The sequence below is a fragment of the Ciconia boyciana genome, chromosome 13 (genome assembly GCF_034638445.1).
Source record: "Ciconia boyciana chromosome 13, ASM3463844v1, whole genome shotgun sequence".
NCBI lineage: Eukaryota > Metazoa > Chordata > Aves > Ciconiiformes > Ciconiidae > Ciconia > Ciconia boyciana.
The window spans coordinates 4,919,471-4,941,663 of NC_132946.1; the positions used below are offsets into that span (position 1 = coordinate 4,919,471).

Sequence of the window (22,193 nt, forward strand, 5' to 3'; positions counted from 1 at the left end):
TAAAAATTCCACCTCCCAACCAAAATTGCCACCACAGGCCAGAGCTGCGGGTGGGGCGATCCTGAACACTCATCATCGCATAATTTTATACAAAATGAAGGTATTAAAGCAACGCTTTTATACTTACACAGCCCTTTGGACCAAATGCGATGGTAGGGTGTGTACTTACAGAGGCTATTTTTTTAATGGGAATATCACTGAGATGGCACCCAGGAGGGGAAGCAGAGAGGAAGGCTCTCCAGACCATGTTTCTTGGCAACATTTAAAGGGTTTTAGCATTGCGGGCAAGCAAACCACACAGCAGTGCTGCAGGTGAGACTGCCGCGGCATCCCAGCACCTTGTCTAAGAGAAAGGAAGAAAGTTGCCCAAGTTGGGGCTGGGATCCCTACACAGCTCTCGTCTGTCCAAGCTTGGTGACCCAGGAAAAACGTCCTGCAGTACTGAAAGGGGGAGCGATGGGTGCTCCCCACCGCGATCCTGAAGTGGATGTGCTAAAACAAATGAAAAATAGCAGCAGCAGCCTGCGAGTTGATGTCAATTTTCTTCTAATTTCACCTGTTTCACAAAATTGTCACTTTTTCCCCCCCTCTCCCGTTTCAGATAATAATTTATTTAATAGGAAATGTCTCTGAGAGAGCTGGTAACCCCATTGGTAAGAGTCACATCAACGGCCAGCAGCCTCTTCAGTGCACCAGACTATGGGCACCATTATATACGAGAAGACAGAGATGGTTTACAGCCCTAGTGATGTTTCCAGGGTTAATTATCTGTGCCTGTGGAGGACCCAGAGAGGTCCAAAAGGAACCTTCTCCTCTGGGTCATGAGCAGACATGGCCTCAACCCCTCTGACATCACCCTTCGTGCTGACATCAACACGGTGCTGTTGCTTTCCCCCTCAGTAAGAAAACCTGAGGACGCTAAAAAGGCTTGTGGGATCCCTGGTGATGTGCACAGTGGTATAAAAAGACTATATATTCTTATACTGGAGAGGAGGAGCAACTTAGTGTGACCCCTGCTTCCCCCATGGCAGGGCCTCCTGTAGTCCTGGACACCGCTGAAGCCCTGGTCCCACATGCCTCCCTCGCTCATCCACTGGCCACCACATGGCCCATCGCACTGTGGTGGCTCCTGGTGTGTTTGCTCCTGCCGCACCACCCCAGCAACAATCCTGGTTCAATATTAACTCGCACGCTATCTACCACTCCTCGTCGCAGCAGTGGCAGGGCGTTTGGCTTTCATGCGTCGGATACTTTCCCTGCGCTTGTGCTACTGTCAGCCCGGAGAGCTGCGGAACATGCGGCCAGCACCCTGCGCTCCTCGGCACCGAGAGGGCACAAGTGGCCAAGCAAAGTAGATATGTCGGGATTCAAAAGGTGACGGTCACCATGGTTAATACAAACAGAAGGTGATTTGAACTGTGATATCTGGCCGTAGTCACTAGTAGTGCCATAGCTGTAAAAATGGAACAATACATCTTAGAGCAACCAGGGAAACAATGATTGAGTCGGTGGGGCATAGAAGCTGATATTAAACCTCATGCAGAACTTCAAAGGAGCAGGGCTGACAAACAAAACCCCCTTCTGTTTGTAAAAACTCCCCGAGAGGCAGAGGTACAAAAACTTAAATACAGAGTCCTCCCCAGAGGAGAGGTGATTTTACCACCATCTGGTTGGTGGGACTGAAAGAGGCCAAGGGGAGAGAAGTCCTGCACGGACACAGACCACCGGCTAGAAGACCACCCCAGGAGACACGTGCTCTACTGCATCTCAGGCTTTTTCTTTAGCGACTGCATTGTAGACCCAAAGGTTTTCCTTTCCCCCACATGCTATGGAAAAAATCCCACTGTAACACACAACAGTCTTCTAATGGACACAGCAAACTGCCAGCCTTGTTAAAAACCAGGCTTTTATTCACTGATTGTCCCATCTTTAGCAATTCTCTTCTTATGTTCCTCTCGTCCCACAAATGGGATCACGAGCTGTTTATTTCTGGCTCTTCCTTACAAACCTTGCTCTCAAATGGGCCTCTTGAAAGGACTAAATGGGAAAGCACCAGATGTACGACTTCCTCGAAGAGCTCCAGCAGCCGGGGAATGACCGAGGGCTGGCACTGGTTTCTGCCTTCCTTCTCACTGAGCCCAAAACCACACGGTGCTTCATGCCTGGGTGTTTCTGAGACCTCTGCAGAGCAAAACCACCGTGTTGCTCCTTTCATCCAGCAATGCTGCTGAATGCTCCTGAAGCGCTGACAGCTGAAACCCATCTCCCTTTCACTCCTCTATAATTTCCGAGCAAGGACAGAAAATTATAAGCCACCGCCAGCATTACAGCATAAAACCAATTACAGAAAGCACGGAGGGAGCAGTGTGTGTGTGCACTCCCCGGGCTCCCGGACAGCAGCCCCTCCAAGGACAGCCTCTCCTTTGCCTGTCACGTTGTACCAGAGAAGAACTTCGCTGTCTTTTCAGCCCTCCCAGCTGGTAGCTTGGACTCACTTGATGAAGCAGCCAGCGCTTTCCAGAAAGTGAAGTGGCATTGCCACATTTGCAATGACCTCAATTTCTGCCGAGGCACTTCCAAATCAGAAGCCAAGCCAGAAAAAAACAAAAATCATGACACAGCCCTGAAGACATCAGCTCTAAACACGCGACATACAGCCTTCTCTACCATGATCCCCTTACCTCCAAACCCACCCTATCTCACGAGGACATATGTTAAAAACAGCCCAGTGGGCGTAATGCATTTTAGAGCCAGGATCTCTGCTGGGCCAGACCCACGCTCAGAGTGGCGTCGCTGCCCAAGGGCAGAGTTTGGCCCATCACTTCTGTCTCTGACAGCACCGGTGCCTGGGCTGTGGTTGTTTTTTCTGGGACGCATCCTGCGCGTGGACTAAGGGCAGGGATGAAGCTGTTTGGCTCGTGATTCATTCAGCATTGCGAGCTCCCTATCAGCGGGTGCTGGATGCGAGCCATCCCAAGCACGTCCGGGCACAGTCCCTCCCGAGAAGCCCAGCAGGTATGGCTGGAGGCCTCTCACTCAACCTCACTGGGAGGATTTGCTATAGCAACTAAAGCCAGGCTTTTGGCTAGTTGGATTAACCCTTAGTTGCTTCACGAAACAGGCTTCACTGAAAATGAGCATCTTTTTCTCACCTCTTTAATTTCTTCTATGGTGCGGAGACAGCTACGGATCAATGAAAGTGTCTTCATCGATCACCCTGGATGGTTTTTGCTGGATGGAGGATTGAAATGCTGAATCCTTCCTCTGCCAGTCCTGTCCATGGTGGGGCGTAAAACGTTTCCTAATTTCCATCAGGTTACATGAGGTTTAATCGCAGAGGATAGAGTCTCCCAGCAGATTAAGTCACAGTCTCATAAATCAGTCTGGAAATTTGCCCTGCTTCATCCCAAATTTTCCATAGTTCAGCTTCTCCGATGACTCCAATTGCCCTGCTCCTCCCCTGCCCCCCACCTCTGGGGTGTTTAGACCAATCAGATGCATTTGTACGTACACAAAAAATAACCCCAAATTTAAAAAAAAAAAGTTTGTATTTACAAGTTGAGTCTTGCACTGTTGGAATTAGACTCTAATTAGGTCAGTCATGTTCCCCTGGTGGGGTATGAATGATAGTGCTGGAAAACAGACAATTTATAGAGACCCAAAAATAACTCATCCTGCTGTTTTGTAAGAAAGATGTGTTTTCTTCGCCCTGCGCTGAGGACATTTGCAGCCGAGGCCACTCGGGCACACTGATACCAGTCACACAAACTGTGGCTTGGTCCCACAGGCAAAGCTGGCCTGTGCCTCAATTTCCTCCCTACCAAAAGAGGGACATTAATCCTTTCCAATTTGACAGGGCTGTGGTGAGGTCACCTGTGTTTGTAAGGCATTTTATCACTCTTGGCATGAGGCCCCAGGCTATATTACACACGCTTTTTTTTCAGGCTTGCCTTTTAGCCTTATCTGCACCGTCTATTTCGTGCACAAAGTGCAAGCGTTTGCATGAACTCGGATTATCAAGGATCAGGGTGAAGAACAAGCAGCCCATGGCTTCGCTGCTGCGGGCACTGCTGCTTTGCGAGGGTGCGGATCTGAACCCGATCAGCATGAACGGTGCGCCAAACCCCCCCGAAGTTGCACAATGCAGGGAAGTACCTTTGCATGACATCGTGGGCGTTGGTCGCTTCCTCCTCCGCCAGATTATTCTCACTGTCATGCACCGATAGCTTGCGGTTTGCTCGTTTCTCCTTATATAGGTGCAGTTTCTGATTGTGCAAATGACTTCACCAGTTTCAGCGCTGCTGAGAAATTTGCCTTGTAAAACTTCGCAGAATGACTCCACACGTCAGACTCGTCTGATTTAGGATTATCCTAACTCGTTAACAAACAGTGATGAACATGCCAATTGCCTACCTAATGAAGGTCTCTACCAGCCTCGGAAGACAGCGGCCACGTTTCCTTGGCTTGGAGGGACGTGCCCTGCATTTCCAAGGAAACAAGAAAGCAAAGCAAAAGGACTCCTTTTCTTGGAGCACAGTGGAAGTGAATGAAAACCCAACAAAAATGTGTGTTCAGATAAAGTTCCTTTTGATTTTGTGGGAAATGCAGGTTTGAAATGAAAATAATTGGCGAGGCAAGAGGAGGAGGAAAAAAAAAAACAAACAAGAGCCAGGCTTAAAAAAAAATGAAAATAAAAGGAGCAAAGAGAAAAATAAATAACCCTGGAGCAAAAACGCAGGGGGAAGAAGAGGAAACAAATGAGACAAATAGCAGGAAAAGGGTCAGTAATGAAAGCCCAGATTACTCGATTCAGTCAAGCCATTGCTTGTGCTGTTCAGGGCAGGGCGGGAAGCCAATCTGTTTTCTCTGGTATTGTTTAGGCTGCAAATGCCGTGGCAGATTTCCCATCCACTCCCGTGTTTATGTCCGTGCTCCACTCCGAACCATAAAAACACGTGCGGAGGAAACGTGTCCTGAGAAGAGCAAGGGCTGGAAGTGGGAGGACGATACACTTTGGAGCCGAATGACCTCAAAAAAGCACTTCTGCATCTTATGGCAATTTTGCAGAATAACGTCTCGTTCACAAAATTCTACAGCGTGAGGATCTTCAAAATGGGTACATTGATACCTCTGGGTTATTACAAGCTACCAGCTGCAGAGGGCTGCCTGTATTTATACAACACTGCATTATTTATAATATCCCTTTCAGGAGCAGGAGAATATGAGTTCTTTCCTTAGCAGTTTGACTTTTTTTTTCCCCCCCTCTCCCACTTGGAAAACATTGATTTCTCACCCTCATTTCTCCCGCCAGAGCTGTAGCTGACCTGACTTTGTTTAGTTAACTTCTCTAGGCCAGATGCTCAGCTGGTGAAAAGAACCAACAACCACCCTGGAATAAGAGAGCTGCCCTGATTCCCACCACCTGGGATCTGGGCCAACCTCCCCAACACGAGCACCTTTGTGGGAACCGATTAACAGCTGCTACAATGCTGCAGAGGAGGACAAATATTATTTTTGCGAGGGGACGAAGGCGTACAAAATGGTGGCCCCATGGGTTTCCATTTCTGAATTGGTTTCGACTCGCCCATATTAAGGATCTGGAGGAAGTTTATCACCACAAAATAACAAAATATTTAAGGCTGATCAAATTTTGGGTGGAAACTATTTGAGAATGTCATTTTAGCTGAAAAGCAGCGGGGGATTATAAGATTTTACAGTCCAGAACTAACAGCGAGGAATTTCAGCCCGTGTTACGTTTTCACCATCCTGAGCTGTTAACTCGTGAGCATGCTGGCAAGGCACCCAGGAACTTCTTCAAGCCAAAAATAACAGAAGAGGCTGGAAAATATTTTTTCCCCTCCCCAAAATAAATGTACCAAGGACACACACGTTTCAAAAAGGGTTCTTTTAATTAGAAGCGAGTTTGCAAAAGAAGAAGTAACTTTCTCATATAAAATAGTGGAGTGGTGAAGGTGAGGCTAACAAGAGGTGTGGAACAAAAATCCAGGGCAAATCCCCAAGGAGACACTGAAGTAAAAGCAACGATCCGATAACCGTAGTACACCGAAGGGTAACTCAAACACAGCTGTGTAAGGTGGTCCTGCCCCTAAACTGATGGCAGATACCAAACCAGAGGACGGACTCCATCCCAAGAGTGGCAAAGTGACCAGCTACAAACTCACCATAATACCATCTCCTTGCATCTTTCTGCTACCCAAAAGCTCCCACTGCACCGTTACAGATCCCAGCACTGCCCAGGAGCTTAACGACACCCAGGGGGGAGCGCTGGTGGCACCTCCCAGGTGCCCCACCTGCAGAACACCACCACGTCGCGTTAGCAGAAAGGTTGCATTCCTACATCTAGAGAATCAGACATAAATGGGAAAATACTTTGATATAAAGTTCTGTAACCCCATTCCAGTCTCTATATCCAGCGATTCAAGCCCCAAGAAAGTGCACAGTGATCAAACAGCATCAAAATAATGAATTTCCTGCCAAGTCTTGAGGCTCCAGGGCCATTTAAAATGGGCAGGTGGCAGCTTTGAGAAGATAAAATTCTTAGTCAGAGCCTGAATCTCAAGTCCCAGTGGTATTTCACTCCTTGTTCCAACGTATCTCACCTGTCCCATGTGTCACGTGTGTGCTTATCGGTTGTGGCTCTCTACTACCGGGGGCGGCAAACTGTACACCTTCACAAAGTGCAAGCCAACTTGATTTGTCTGGGAGGGCTGGGGGTGGAGATGTGGAGGAGAAGAAACGGAATATAGAAATACAAAGAACTGAAGGGACTTGTCAGGTAGAGCCATTTAAGGCCCGTGCCCAGCCCAACATGTTCAGTCTTGGGGTGAATGTGCTCCCCATTCAAGGGTGGCTTTCCATAAGGAGGTTTCAATGGATACTGTACAACCACATCGTCATGCATGTGGCTTTGTGTAAACGCCACAGCAACATACGTCTCCCCATGTGACCTCTAGTAACGCCATGATGATATACGGACTCCATACATGCTGGCAAAAACCTATAAAAACAACCTAAGAAATGTGGTTGAACTAGCAGGAACTCCAGGTTGAATGAAGCTGTTTGCAGTACAACCTGCCCATCTAGAAACTGTTCTGTGATGGCTTTTCCTCTCCAAATGTAACCCCTCATTGCATGTGTCCTTCTGGCTGCTATTGATAAAGGAGATCACTGAAGATAGGAGGTCTTGGGATCATATTCAGTCTTACATGTCACAGCTTTCTAGGACTTCAAGATTTCTAATGGCCCTGCCAAAGGTTATCTTTCTTGTGGGTCTTTTTTGGTGGTTTTTTTTTTTTCTTTTGAAGTTTCCCAATAAATTCCTTTTCTAAAAGGATTTTTCTAAAACAAGTTGCCCTGCTTATCTGAAAACAGTAAGTGGGAGAAGACACCAGTGCTCTGTATGTATAAACAGCTCGCTCTCCTCCCTTTTTGGAGAGCAGATAGGATAATCTTTGGATGACCCAATGGATTTCTTGAGGGAAGCAATGACAAGGATAATAAATGTATCCCCATGTCAAGACAGACTTGGATATTTATTCTAAACAATTGCTACAGCAGCTTCTGGCAGAGACCTGGCTATAAGCAGGAAAAATGAGATCTTGGCCCATCTGCAAAGCTTCACTGGCTTCAACACTCAAAATGAAGAGGAAAAAAAAATAATCCTTTTGGGTAATGGATTAGTTTCTTTTTCTGTATGGTTTTTTTTCTTCTCTCCAGTAATGCCAACTGCTTCCAAAAGTGGATCGCTGGCCGCAGTGTGATTCCTTTAGTAAATGCTGTCGAAACTCTTTGCTCTCTGTGCTCTCGCTTCTCCCTGCCCTCCCCACGGAGGGGTTTCACACGGGTGACTCCCAGGGTGGGGAAAAAAGAGACTGTCACTGATGAAGGTAAAACAGTGCCCTCTCCTGTCCCCTCTCACCGCTGCCGCTCGCACCCGAGCAGCACTGGTCGTGCACCAGCAAGGGTGGGGGACACACCATGTGTGATGGAGACTTTTGGGGATAAAACGCTCCATGGAGAGTGGGCTGGAACAGCACAGCTCTGTCACTTACGTGCGCTTTCGCACGTGATTTATGATAGGGACAACCTGAGGTTCGGTGCCGTTGGGAGTGCCGGGAGCATCGCTGATGGTGGTGGCTGGTGTCATCTCAGCCCTGGGAGGGGGGTGAAGACTTGGGCACTTTTTTCCTGCAGGAAATTGGATATTTCCGTGGCTATTGCATGAAAAATGAGCTCCTATTTAACCGTTCCCTGAAATGTCTCCCTTGGTCATTTCATGACGCTGTTTTTATTTTTTAGTAACAGCCACCAAGAGACCTGAGAAACATGGGAAAGTAAATAAATAAATACAAATAAAATATCCTAAGAAGGCATTTTAAATATAAGCCTTCATTTTTCAACACTGTTCTAAACAGGAAGATGGAAACAGAAGTGGGTTTGATGGGTGAAGTTATTGTAACATGACAACTAATGTTTAAAAGTCTTATTTCAAGGCTGTGATTCCCAAAGATTACAGCTATGAAAGAGAGCTTTCTTGCTAACTGATGGAGTGTTTCATTCCAGATAGAACAATTTGCCTGATATCTGAGGTAAATAAAACCTACCCATTAATCTTATTTTACAAGTACAGCATGCTAACAAGAAGGCACAGGCATCATGCATGTAGCTATACAGGATCCTGGGCAGCAGAACAGATATCCTACGCTCATCTTAGGGGTGAGCAGGGCAATGCACTTCCACGCTGCGCAATTGCCTAAGTAAGATAAACCCACATGTAAGAAAAGCCAACTCCTAAAAAAAACCAAAACAGAGAGTGACAATAGTGTAGACTGGAATGGAACAGAAATACCTTTGTTCAGATCAACAAGTCCTAAAGGAATCACACCTAACCTGTTATTTTGGCAGCAGTCAGAAGAAAAGGGCCATACAACCAACTCAGCAGACCCTCAGCAAGCTCAGGCTTTTTAGTTGTAGACAGCTCTGAGAAAAAAGGACTAGACTCTTCTCCTCGCTTTGTATAGATCCTGCTGCTCCCCATGTTGTCCTTCAGTGGAGCAGTGGCCACAATGTCCCACGGTTTCCTTGCTTTTTTGCTCAATGTGGTATCAGATCAGCCTCAGGGAGTAACTGCACCTTACACCAGTTCAGATCTGGCAATATTCAGGAGATACGGAGCTACTCGCAGTACGCTTTCCTATGGAGCAAGCTCTTCGGTGTTTGATCTACTTTCTACTGATCTACATCCCTAAATCCTTAGTGGTCCTTGAACGGCTCCTCCTGTAGCACTACCTCTCATACCTGTTGGATAAGCGCCATTAAAATTCCAACAGCAATTGCATTGCTATGTCACATGTATATAAACCAAGGTGTTTAAAATACGTAATCTGATGCAGGAAATATAACAAAGGAGAAAGAAAACAAATCAGAAAGTCACGTAGATAATTTTGTCTAAGAAACAAAAAACTCAGACTGCAAACAAATTTTTGTCAGTTCAGTAATTAAAGCAAAGTCCATATGGCTTAAGAGAACAGTCAAAGTGCACAGAAGGCAGTGGGTTTTTTGTTTGCTTTGCATTCCTCTTCACAGTAAGCTCCACGTCATCCTCTTTGGAGCCTCTTCTCCATCCCACACACATCCTATCCAGGTGCAGAGAGGGGGATGGCTCACAGGGTTTTGGCTCAAGCTCATGTCTTTGCACATCCCTCGCCATCTAATGAGCTGTGGATCATTATCCCAAACTCAAAAGCCCTTAAACACACCCACTGGAGTTTTTGGTTTTGAACTTTTTCTTTCTGGAGCCTTTGGAGAGGAACAGCAATCCAGTGCCAAAGCTATCCAGAATCTGTATGCACCAAGAGCAGCAGTGCTCAGAGGCAGCGCCAAAGAGTAAAAGCAGTTCTGAGATCATTTGCCCTGTCCAAGAAGAAAGGTGACAGCAGGGCTGAGCTTGCCCTTGGACCTCTCCTGTTCAGGTGAGGTGCCACCAGGCTACTTCTAACCAGCACCCATGGGCAGGAACAGGCAGCCACCGTAATCAACGCCAGGTTGGTTTCAACAACCTGCCTTGAAGACACCATCACCCAGTGCCACAGCTGTCCCGCGTCCCTCCAGAGAGGACAGGGAGAATTTGCAATAATAACCGTGCCCACACGTGCCCTGACGGGACGTTAGCAAGCAGCAGGATACCAATTTTCCAGGCTGACCTACATCCACCTGGGAGGAAACGCCAGACACTGGAGTGGCAAGGACTCGCCTACTTCTAAATCCACCTTTCAAACTCTTGCAGTAAAAAGTCTGGTGATTCAGGACTGTTGCTGGGTCCAAGGGCTGGACTTGGATTCTTTAAACCCCTGACGACCTCCTTGTGAGCAAACAACTTGCTGCTAAACATGACAGAATCAGGAAAAGGACAGAAAAGAAGAAAACAAAAAGGGAGCTATACAAAAGAATGGAAAATAAACTAAAAATCCCCTCTCTTCTTTCCAAAGGCTGTAGCTTCAAGTGCACAAAGCAGCCTGTAAACGTGCACAAGGTAATTGATGACCCTAATGCTTGAAAAACCTGGTTAGCTTCGTTTGGAGACACTTTGTTGCTTCTCCCAGATACGAAGCTGAAGAATCAATAAAAGGCACCCGTGGACACCAAAACTCACCCTGTCTGTGTGACATGCCTTTATACTAAAAAAATAAAATCAAACAAACCCAGCTACCGTGTACTTTTTTTACAGACCAGTAAGCAGCACTGCAGAGTCTGGGCGAGAAAGGATGCTCAACTTCTATTGACAGGGCAGGATAACTTTGATGATCAAAACCCTCATCAATTAGCAGACTCTCTAGCTTGTCACTGCAATCTTAATTGAAAGATTCCTCTGGCTTGCTGGGTTGTGTCCTTTGACTTTTAAAAAATGACCAATTCAAACGGCACATGCAGTCCACGAAGGAGGATGAGAGCCACACCAAAAATAAACTGACCTTGCATCTGAATTCTTCCCACTTACTTCACCCACTGCTGTCTACAGTGCTCTTTTGAGCCATCTCCTCTTCTAAAGGCCCTGGAGTTGGAATATTTAAAGAAGGCAGCAGGGCCCATTTGAACAAGAAAGAAAAGCAGGTCAGTAATTCAGTATAAATACACCAGGAGTGAGCCTAGAGCAGAGTGACACATCTGAGCCTAAGTTGATCAGCCAGTGCTCCTAATGTGGGGAGCAGCAATGAGGAGAGGGGAGGTGTCTGCTTTTCACATAAAAATTTGTCCCTTTTCTATGTTTTCCTACTTGACCTTGATGACAGGAAAAAATTAAAACGGGAAAAAAAAAAAAAAGAAAATGAGTAGAGAAAAAGGAAGAAAAAGGAAGAAAAAGGAGCCTGGGAGGTTTTATGTTTTCTCTTCAAATCACATCACAAAGTCACTCATTGCATCTAGGGAATTCACCTCCTTGTTTGGGAATGGGGGGACAGGAGGAGGGGAGAGAAAGAAAGAGGGAAGAGAAGGGCATGGGAGCTGCTTCCTGAAGCAGTGTTACAAAAAGCGGTTAAAAAACCCCTACTATTCACAAGTGGTTAAAATCATCACTTCTCAGAATTCCTTTTTTTTTTTTTTTTTTAACAAAGGTTCAGCTAGTTCAGCTCCATATTTTTAGAGTTGATTGTCTTCAGAAAAAAAAAAAAACCCAGCCTCATTCGCGTTCCCATCTGTTTCTACCCTGATAGAGAAGTTACCCACAGTTCGCCGCACCGGTCACGCACACACACACAGTCACTGCGATGGGTCCCTCCGAGTGCCGCTGGCGGTTCGGCTGTATCCTCCAGCCCCGTCTCAGACGAAGGAGGAGAACCCTGTCACTGGAGTCCGGGAGCCGGGCGTGGGCTGTCCCGTTGGGGTGTACACCCCTCCTGAGCTCTGTGTCGTGATAACAGTCTGGAAATAGGGTTCTGTCTCGCTGGCGGCACACTCCTCATATCTATAGGATGCCGGGTGCTTCACCCCTTTCTGCTGCCGCTTCCATGAGTTGTAATACGTGGGGTCACTCATGTAATGGTTCACAAAGGAGTGCTTTGGCAACTCGTCTTCATAATCCGAGTCAGTGGCCTGGAGCATGAGGGAAAAAAATAAAAAAATAAAAAATCAGTCATTAGCATCTGTGATTTAGCCTGTTCCACTCTAAAAGAAATTAGAGATAAGTTTAATATCACCAGCTGACAAAAGCTGTAATTTTAGGGTAGGATGGTTTGTAGTCCAAGTGTAATACATGCTGGACTGTAGAAAAGCACTGTGCTCTGGTTTAGCCAGGCTTTGCTGCTAGAGGGAGAGTCCCCCGACGAACGCTGGCGATAAGAGATGCAGAGAAATCACTGCAGAACGCTGCGGCGGGAGCTAGGAGTTCCTATTTTGACACAAGATGCAGGGAAGTGTAGAGACGTCATAGGGAAACCAACAGCTTTCAATCACATAATCAAAAAGATTGCAATTACAATTGAGAATCTCCCTTCTGATGCAAGGACAGAAAGAATGTCTTCCATGCAAACGCACTGAAATTAGCCAGATGTGCTGCTGTTTGTGGTGGTCAGACCAGGCCACCTGCGTAGTATGCTGGATTTGGATTGCAAGCCCCGTTAAGTATTGAAAATTAGTTATATTGCTGAAAGGGAATTAAGCAAAATCACTTTTTTTTTTTTTTTTTTCCAGACAAACAACTCTATCTGTATGTTCCAGCTCATTATTGGTGGTACAAGGCGCACAACCAGCGGCGACAGAAGAAAGAGAATGGAAAATCTGGAAAAGAGGAACTGCCAGGCAGGAGGGGTTGCTTTCCTGGGATGGCTCAGGCACAACCCTGTGTTCAGAGCGGATCTTACCCCTTGAAACATTTATGCACGGTGGCTGGATAGCTTCAAAGCTCATATCAATATCGAGCGGGAGCTCTATTGAGATGTAACCAGATAAGCTTTGTGCATCTGCCCCTCCTCTGAAGTACTGCTGCTGTGATGCAGCTGGAGGAATCACAGAGGGCTCATACATCTCCTCCGAGTACAGAGACCATGGCAAAGCCTTGGTCACAGTATCCAAGCGCACATTTTCCTTCTGTTCCCACTAATGTTCCCACCAATAACAGCCACATCCCATACAGCACGCAAACATTTACCCAGTCATTTCCATACCTCATGCCTTCTCTCAGAATCTCCGGTTCGAGCATGCAAAAGCTGTTATTCCTTTTTTCCCCTCCCGATAATCTGCATAGCCGATTCTAAAGGCAATTAACTATCAAAGTAGTAGCTGCCTAAGACATACCGGAGAGAGACGGGTAAGTGCAGCTCGTAACTGTTAGTTGCTGCAATTAGTTTCAAAAGGTTGGTATCGTTCTGATCTATGACACCACACAGCAAACACACATCCTTCTTGATCCTGTCTGCCACACAACTAGTCTCTCCTCTAAAGCTCCTTTTTAATGGTCTCTGAAGAACAATCCTCAAATGCCTTGCGAACCATCGTTTGAAAAGGGCACCGCATCCATCATCCCACTTCTTTGCTTAGATAGCTGCTTCAATACTATTTTGTGCCCATTTTCCAGCACAGAGGATGATGGACAGGGCTGAGAAATTTTTCCCAGAGTTTTCCAAAAGTCTGAGCAAAGCAGCTCTTTACAGCTTTGTAAAATTTCCCTTCCCTCGTTAACCATGCTTTGGCTCTTTCAGAATTACATACTGTTTGGTTATTTTAAGAATGCAAAGCTTCAGGTGCCTTGACACATAATTAATATTACAACAAAACCCTATCAGCTTCTAATAATTATTCCAGAAGGAACTCAGCAGGTCTGTCTCCCAAAAAAATGCTCCTTTGCACCAGCTGCCAGCCTCAGGAAGCCAACACCCTCCAAAGACCTTCCTGAACGGCTGGTTTTTGCGGCATGCCTGGAAAATCCCCAGGTTTGGACCCCTTCACAGCCAGTGGGTGCAGAGAGCAGCCCCGGAGCCTTGGCACGGCTGCAGGGAACATCCTGCCAGCACTGCCCTGTCTATTTTTGTACGGGGCTCCAACCAGAGTGCCTCTGATGAGTGCAGATGTGGCGGCATGGCAGAGCGCGGCAGCAGGCAGCAATAGCTCAGGCAGGCTGGTCCTCAGCTGCAGAAGCAGCCAACTTTACCTGCAGACCAAAAGATCCCCAAACCCAGGTTTCCTCTGTTCTTATCAAGAATCAAGGTGTTGCACTGTGCACCAGCCTACACCTCCAAACATTCTGCTGCAGCTCCATCGTCTAATGTTAAGGTAAAAAGTGCCTGGGAAGCTGGGGGATGATGTGGGCATCCAGAACAAAAGTCTTTACACCCTGAGCAGAGGCCGATGGTTACGGATCACTCACCAGAAGCAGCACCTGAAGGTGTGAACTCCTCTAGCTATCATGGATGTGCTCCTTCCATCAAAGGCACTGCCCTTGCCGTGTCTTCTGACTCCTTTCCCAATCCGCCATCACTTACTGACTCAGCCACGCTCAGCCACCCCCCAGAGAAACAAGCCCCTGCTGAACAGATGGATCACAGCTGAGTTGCGGTGTCATAAGCATAAGGAGAGAAAAAGCCACGAACTTCTAGTGGCTCCTTACTGGTCTTCCTGATGTCCCCACAGACACACAGAAACATAAAGACAACTAAAAGGCTGGAAGCTCTAAGAAGAAATGCTGAGAAGAAGCTGTATCCAGAAGACTGACACATGACTTGATAGGTATAGTAATATTGATGCAGCCACTTGATTTCTGTCCATCACTAGCAAAAAAATACTCACCCACAAAACTAATTTCTGTACCTAAGCCAAGTTCTTTCGAGATTGCCAGAAGTAAACATAATAAAGAGGAGAAACTGGGAACACTTTTAGATGGGCTGCTGCCATTTGAAATACAGTGTCACTTGGACTTGCCATGAACAGAAAGAGGGAATTTAAAACAATACCACCTTCTGATAATCTGTCCACTAATGAGTCCATAATACCAACTGAAAAAGAACACTCAGTCTATGTAAATAAGGCCAGTGCCTTTCAGAAGCGACTTTCACAAAACATATATCGCTGCACTAACTTCAGCCTTTCTCCATCATAAGCACTGATGCTGGAAAGGATAATCTACTTGTTAGCGTCAATACAATGTGTTTTCTTTGTGTTTCCTTCAGAATAGGCAGGAACTGACTATTCTGTCCATGTTTCTAAAGCATCTTCTAAGGTCTGCTCTGAACAAGGTACTAATAAGCACATAACCACCCTTACCAGCAAGGAATTCTCTAAATTGCCGTCCCACATCCCTCTCTGCCCTGATGCAAATCAAGGAGTAGCAGGACAAACCTGTATTGCATGACAATACAGACAGCTTATACTAGAGGATTACTTTTTAGTCGTTTTTAAACTATTGAGTAAATAGAAATGCTGCAGGGCTTTTTACTTTGTTTTCGGTTTTCTCCCTTCCCTGCGACTGTGGCTTTGTTACCTTGGAAACCTCCATAGGCTGGGGCGTGATTGGGTGTGCAGTGACATTACAGACTGTCAACCAAAGGGGCATGGATGCCTATGAAACAACAAATACAGAAAATGAGAGGCTATTTAAGTATTTTATTGATAGCACAAAATGCACAAGTGCAGTTCAGTCGCAAGTCAGTGACCAGAGTTGGCTAGCTTAGTCAATGGGAAATTTGAAAAGAGTTCCAATCATCCTTTTTTTTTTTTTTTTCCTGAAGTGACTGCATAAGAAACAACTTTATAAGATTATTTCTAAATACGTAGATGGCAGCAGTTTCTTTTGGTTGCCATGAAATGAATATGCTGTAAAAGAGACAAGGTAACCCAGTATGCAAAAAGATTTCTCCAGACACGGGAACCCTTGCTTATTTAATGTGTCACCTGCAGCTGGTTTCCACATGGTGCCCAACTTGTCAAAATCATTGGAGAACTTTATTGGAAACAAGTTAAACCATATTCCCTATGAAGTGTTAAGAGCAAATTTATAATATCTTCCTACAGAGCTGAGAAAGCAAAAGTCAGTTAGATGGCAGAGAGCAGCTGGGGAGACCAGAGCATCGCCAGCGTTCAGCACTGACTGATAACATGCGCAATCTGTGAGAATATTATCTCCTGAAAACAGTTTTTCGGAGACCACAAGGACACGTGAGAACACACACACACCCCCCCCACCCTCCCCTCCCCTCCTGTAAAACTGCTGCTCTGTGGCTGGATGACATCGCAGATATATCATCAAATTTCTGTACATGGTGAACACCAAATTTCTTCAGATTAGCTGTCCAGAGCCTTGTCCACTTGACTCATTATCTAAAAGCCTATTATTATTAATCATTTAGAAATTACACTCTTAGCACTCTCTTGCTCCGTACCTGCCAATTAAACTACTTTAACCTCATTAACAGTACTGGTGTTTGGCTTTCACGACATGGAAGAAGTTAACCATTTACTTAAGCGTAACGTAAGAGTACTGCTTGGTCTGCTTAATTTTCTTTGTTTCTCTCTTGCTCTCCTCAGCAGGAGGGAGCCCGGAGGAAGGCTCCCAGGCAGCTGTGTTGTAAGGGCAGTCAGTCAGCCCGAGAGTTTCTTGCAGAATGCTTCATGTTCAGTAAACCCCATGAGACTTGAAGCCAGTGAGCTTCCTTCTTTTCCATATAAAATCTTGACACCTCAGGCAACAGGGGTAAGACTAAGCAGCAACAAGATGACATGCAGGTTGAAAGCAAAAGCACAGGTTTTGGCCCTGCCTACCCTTACATGCATTGTATTAAGTGGAATTTGAGATCCACACAAAGATGTATTAGAGGAAAACAGCATCAGGACCCTCTTCGCTGCAGAGGACCAAATCTGTGTAGAGCTCTTATATAAAATGGTATCTTGAACTCTTCATATAATGGGAAACATTCCTGCCTGCTAAGAGAGATGGAAATTCTGAAATTCTTGGAAAACAGAGCTTGTCTGTTAAGATCTCCTTTGAGAATAGAAACAAAAAGAAAAGACAAATGGGGAGAGCTAATAGGTACAGGAATACTTGAAAAGAGAGTGGTCAAACATCTATACCCACCTCTGCCCCAACCCACCTTCACCTCCTGTCTGTACCAGCCAACATAAACAGCATTTTCAGGCTGATCAAAAGGCAGCATCTCCTATTGCTACCTCTACTGGGAGCGTATTAACATTTCATGCCTAAAAGCACTCCCCACCACAAAAAAACCCAGGCATCAAAGACATTATACAGAAGGGCTGCATATCTAAGCCCCAAGGAAAAACAGGAGGCATATTTTGTTCACATACTCACATGCACACACAGATTCACAAAAACACTAGAATCTCAATTGAGACCTTCAGGCTCAACTGCAATACACAGTAAATAAATAATATTAATAACAGCCTGAGAAAAAAACCAAAAATCACTTTCTTCTATGTTGTACAAACAGTGCATATAGAAGGCAGAAATGACACCGTGCAAGCAGAATTTTGCGCGTTACCAGGAAATACCACGTGGGGCATTGAAATTAATGTCAAAAGGTGCCACTGCTAAATTCATGATCATGCTCAGCAAACTGTTTTAATGACAGGTTTAATGCTGGGTTGTTACAGTGACATGACCAAAGCACTATGGGTTTAATCTGGAGGGTAACGCTTGTGCATTGCATAGAGACAGCAGCTTGAGCTACACCAAGGAAAGCTGCCTGCATGACGGGTCGGTCACCGGGCAGCACAAAGCAGCAAGCTGTCCGTGGTAATTAAAAGGAGGTGAGAGCTAGGTAGCCAGGAAAAGCAGCTGTAGCTGCAGGTGCAGAAAAGCTACAGATGAAAACTGTCATCTTCTTTCACTACTTGCTGCTCTTGATTTATTCTTGCTAGAAGGGTCAGGTTTGGAGTGGTTTGGCCCACTGCTCGCTTCTTGCGCTGTCAGTTCAGATTCATCAGGATCTCAGCTGACAACATAGGCTTTTAGAGACAGATTTACCTTTCTGGATATCCTTTGAAGTCTGTCTATTCACCCCTGGCCACTGTTGGACTTTCACAGACCACAAGCACTTTCTTTCTTCTTAAAGAGGATATAAGACATAAGATGGAGCACTGCCAGATGGATAATGCCGGCATACACCAACCTTCCTTGGAGAACAGAGTCTAAAGGCAACTCGAGCAGAAGGCTCCTCTTGAGTTAGGCTAAGGCTGCGGGCTGGGGTGTTCAGAAACCTGAATGCCGGTCTCTCACAGCCATGGCCGTGTGCTCCCTGGCAGGTTACTCATTCCCCACTTACTCCCTCTGTAACAGAGGCAGCAGTTGTCACCACTCAAGGTGACTCTTCCAAATCTTGGTGTTCGCTGTAGCTGTCTAAAAAAGGCACTGTGGAAACTTCAAACCACATCCCATACTTCAGTCAGTGCAACAATCCAAAGTGTGTCCCACCTTCAACCTCACCTAGATAACTAGCCAGCTGGTCATTTTGCAGCATATATGCATTTTCTCAAAAGTGCTCCAAGTTTGCAGCCCGCAGGCAGAAGGGGATGTGCAACTCCTTACCAGAGAGGCCAGCGCACACTGGCTGACTGCTTGCACTTGCCTTTCTACATAACACTAGAAAACCGTGAATATTTACCAAGGCCAGGTCTGGAATCTGCTGTGGCTGGGTTCTGTTTGTAATTTTTTCTTTTGACATTTTAATTTTAAGATGTGAACAGCCTAATGAATGGGACATTTTAAAGTCCCCAAGACAGACAAACAATGACAAAACAGTATAATGCAGGTATGGGATTGGGACTTCAAAGACTTGCCAGGATTCAGCGGGGAAGTTAATGTCTGCAGTGACTGGGCAACATTTGGCAAGGCAAAGGGAACCCTTACCTCCGACTCCGACACTTCTAAGGGCTTCTCGTTCAGGCCCAAGCCCTCGGTCAGCACAGCTCCATTGTACTTGTTGCAGATATCCTCATCAGAGTAGTGCAGCCCCCCTGGGCTTGGGCGAGGAGGAGACCTAGGAAACGTAAAGGGTGAGTGTATGGGATGTTGTCATTTCTCTGAAATGATGCAATTAAATCATACTTAGAAGCTGGCATCACAGCCTAGGGCAGTGACTTGGGCATTAAAGTCCTCCATACATCCTCCAGACAATGGTCTCTCCCCTTTGCCTACTTAACAGTTGCTTGAAGCTAGATAAAAAGCCATTTCCAAGAGCGTGGTGTTCCCAGCTTCTTACCTGGTTCCATTCTTCTTTGAGAAGGTGCTCTTGATGTTCAGGTGTCTGCTGTTGAGCTCTAGAGCAGTGAAGCCTCCGTTATCCAGGGTGACCGACTCTTCCACATTGGAGATGGTTTTACCTGGAGCCAGGCAACGAAAGATTCAGCTAAAACAAAGGCACTTTTCCTCCAAATACAACTGTAAGAGCTAACTTTTCCTTCTTTGTGTTTTATGACATCATTAATTACTTGAAAATCTCTTTACCTTTCTTACTGGCAAATGAGAACAATCAGAGTGGAGGAGAGGAGCTTCAGGAGTGTGAACTGGCAGAAGGAGCCAAAAGAGGGGAAAGGAGGAGTCGTGGATGGATGTATTTCATTCAGAGGTAAGTATCTAAAATAGCGCAAATGAACTGTGCTCCAAAAGTGCTTATTCTTGTCTTTTGACTATAAATAGAAACCAGGTGACTAATTCAGGTGGCCATCGAAGATGTCCTAAATCAAGTGTTGTGAATCCCATTCATGCTGACTGAAGCAAAGCAAGAGAAAGTAAAACTAGGAAAGGCAGAAAAAGAGGAAAAGGAGGAAAAAAAAAAGGCAGGAAAGAAAGCAAGAGAAAGGGTAAGTGGATAGCAAATGGGAAAACGATGTCAGAGCTGTAATGAGGATAAGATATAGATGTGAGAAATCACTGGACAATGTAAGGTAGGGGAAAGGACAGGGGACTGACAGAAGAGGGAAAATACAGCAAAGTGTATTATTTCTTGTGATCAAATATAGCAAGAGCTTATTCTCTCCCATGCTCATTCTTTGTAATCCCAAAGGTGTGAGCTCAGCTCATGTTCCGGGGAGAAGGGCCGGTTGCACATTGCCACTTTGCAGCAGACAGGTACTTTATCCTCAGCTTCAATTCCAGTGCTGCATTAAGACTCAGTGTGAACACTGATATCTGACAGTGCAGGTCAGACCTGTCTTCTCACGTCTGTCCCCCAAACACAGAGCAAAACTAAGATGATGAGAGATTTCCTATGAGCTATGCATACAAATATGTAATAGTATTAGCTCGGTAAAATGCCATGGTATTCAAACGTCTTATATCTCATGGGACTGAAATCTGATTCTCTAAAACTTGTTAGAAGTGAATTATAAAGAAAGAAAAGATCTTCACTTTGGGACTGAATTACTAAATACTGCCTGGAAGACTCCTTCATTACGTTAATGCCTAAGAACAGGTAGCGCAAAGACCCATCCACCTGATCCTACTCATTAATGTGCCTTTTTGGCTCCTCCAGGCATCAGGGCGATTTCTTGCTGGAGGTGGAGGAGGCTATCAGAGAAATACGCATGTGAACAACCCTTCCAGGACTTTATCATGTCAGGAAAAGAAAAGGTAAAAATGATATTCAGAGCTCAAGAACTAGGCGTTTTGAAAGAGGACTATTTTAACATTCCTAGTTATAGAGCAGGTAGCTCCTGTTTCCTTTCAGAAGGGAGAGTGGTAAAAATCGTAACTAAAGAAAAATTCAAAGCTTGATGCTCGTTATGCGTTAAAGTCTAACAGGTCCAGATAACCAAGACACCTCCTAGCTGCTTGGCCCCCAGCCCAGCAACTGCAGCTTGGCTTAGGGAATGAATGTGAGATGCAGGGCACTCTATTTAATATAAAGGAGTTGTGGTATAGTCCTCACACATACAGACTTAGAATATTTGCATTGGGTATAGCCATGGAAAAGCAGAATCTTCCTCCTTCTCCTCATCTATCAGGGAATGATGACAAAGCTAAATGAAGTCTCAGCTCATTCCTTTTTTGTGGTCTTCTGCCAAGCATTTGACCCAGACTCCTTGGCTTTTGCTACAGTCCCTGGCACTTCCAGATGCTGTCCTTTCCAAGCCCATGGCTGGTTAGCATCCAAAACCTGGTAAGATCAGGTACCCTTTGCCCAGTATGGCTATGGGCAAAAGCCATTTCTACCAAACCAAACAGCAAAATAATCTGAGTCTTCAACCAAACAAAACAGCTATAAGGACAGTCCACGCTCATTAAATCAGGGGTTCAAAGGGAAGACATTTCTAATTCCCGCAGCTCTTGAGAGTGTGTGCACAGCACGGAGCCCATGTCTTACCTGTGCTGCAGTTCTTGTACTTCTTGCTCTGGCCGTGCAGGACCAATGCAAACACCACCAGGAGGATGAGGATCAGACTTGAGAGAGCCATCACCAGCAGAAACCACCACTCCTCGTAGAAAGGGGCTTCTGTTTGTGCTGAAAGAGCAAAAACCAAATAATTCCTCTTTATGCTCCTTCCAAATGTTCTCTTCTTCCCCACAGTCAATGATGCATGTGTAATAGTGTTCAGGAGAGAGAGGTGTTCAAAGGAGGTAACATAGTCTACTCTGCAGTCAGACTTGCAAGGGGCTTGCTGACACTTCTAAGATGGCAAACAGAACAGGAGCGTATCACAGCTCCAACATCTCCGCAAGCATCTTTCACACACCCAGAGCAGCGCTCCAGAATCCCTTAGCTCAGAAGAAGTTACCATCAAGTGAAGAGAGGAAGGTTTCTTCCCACAGCTCCGCACACCCACATTTCTTGAGTACTGTGGTATGCTTAGTACTCCCTGGGTCAAAGGAACCACTAATATATCTGTCACGACCCACGATTATTCCACTTTTTAAGAGGCTTGTCCCGCCAAAATGCTGCTCAGTGGTTCTTTGAAAAATACAGCTAGTGCCAGGGAACAAAGTACGCTTGGTTCAGTGTCTTTCAGTACCTCCATTAATTCTAACTTCCAACATTCACTGCTACTCTATACCGTTTCTCTGCCAGCTTAGCCAAGCCTGATGTGCAGCACATAGGTATCAATTAAGTTCCCTGGATTTCATGCGATCTCAAGTAATTTCACCCCATTTGACCTCAATTAGAGATGCAAAAGGATACTAACTTCCCCTTTCTCAAGTTATCTTGCCAGTCTTGGTTTCAAGTAATAAGTATTGT

At 45.6% G+C, this 22,193-nt stretch overlaps 1 protein-coding gene across 3 annotated transcripts in view; it reads right to left on the reverse strand.

The window, feature by feature from the left end:
• Nucleotides 1–5,911: 5,911 nt before the first annotated feature.
• SDK1 (sidekick cell adhesion molecule 1) overlaps nt 5,912–22,193 on the reverse strand; it is a 427,429-nt gene continuing 411,147 nt past the window's right edge. For all 3 annotated transcript variants that reach the window (XM_072878276.1, XM_072878277.1, XM_072878278.1), the window contains 4 exons: nt 21,324–21,461; nt 19,221–19,341; nt 18,869–18,998; nt 5,912–12,108 (listed from right to left, as the gene is read on the reverse strand). In XM_072878276.1, the coding sequence (XP_072734377.1) occupies nt 11,836–12,108; nt 18,869–18,998; nt 19,221–19,341; nt 21,324–21,461 (662 nt within the window). In that variant the 3' untranslated portion in view covers nt 5,912–11,835. The remainder of the gene's footprint in view (nt 12,109–18,868; nt 18,999–19,220; nt 19,342–21,323; nt 21,462–22,193) is intronic.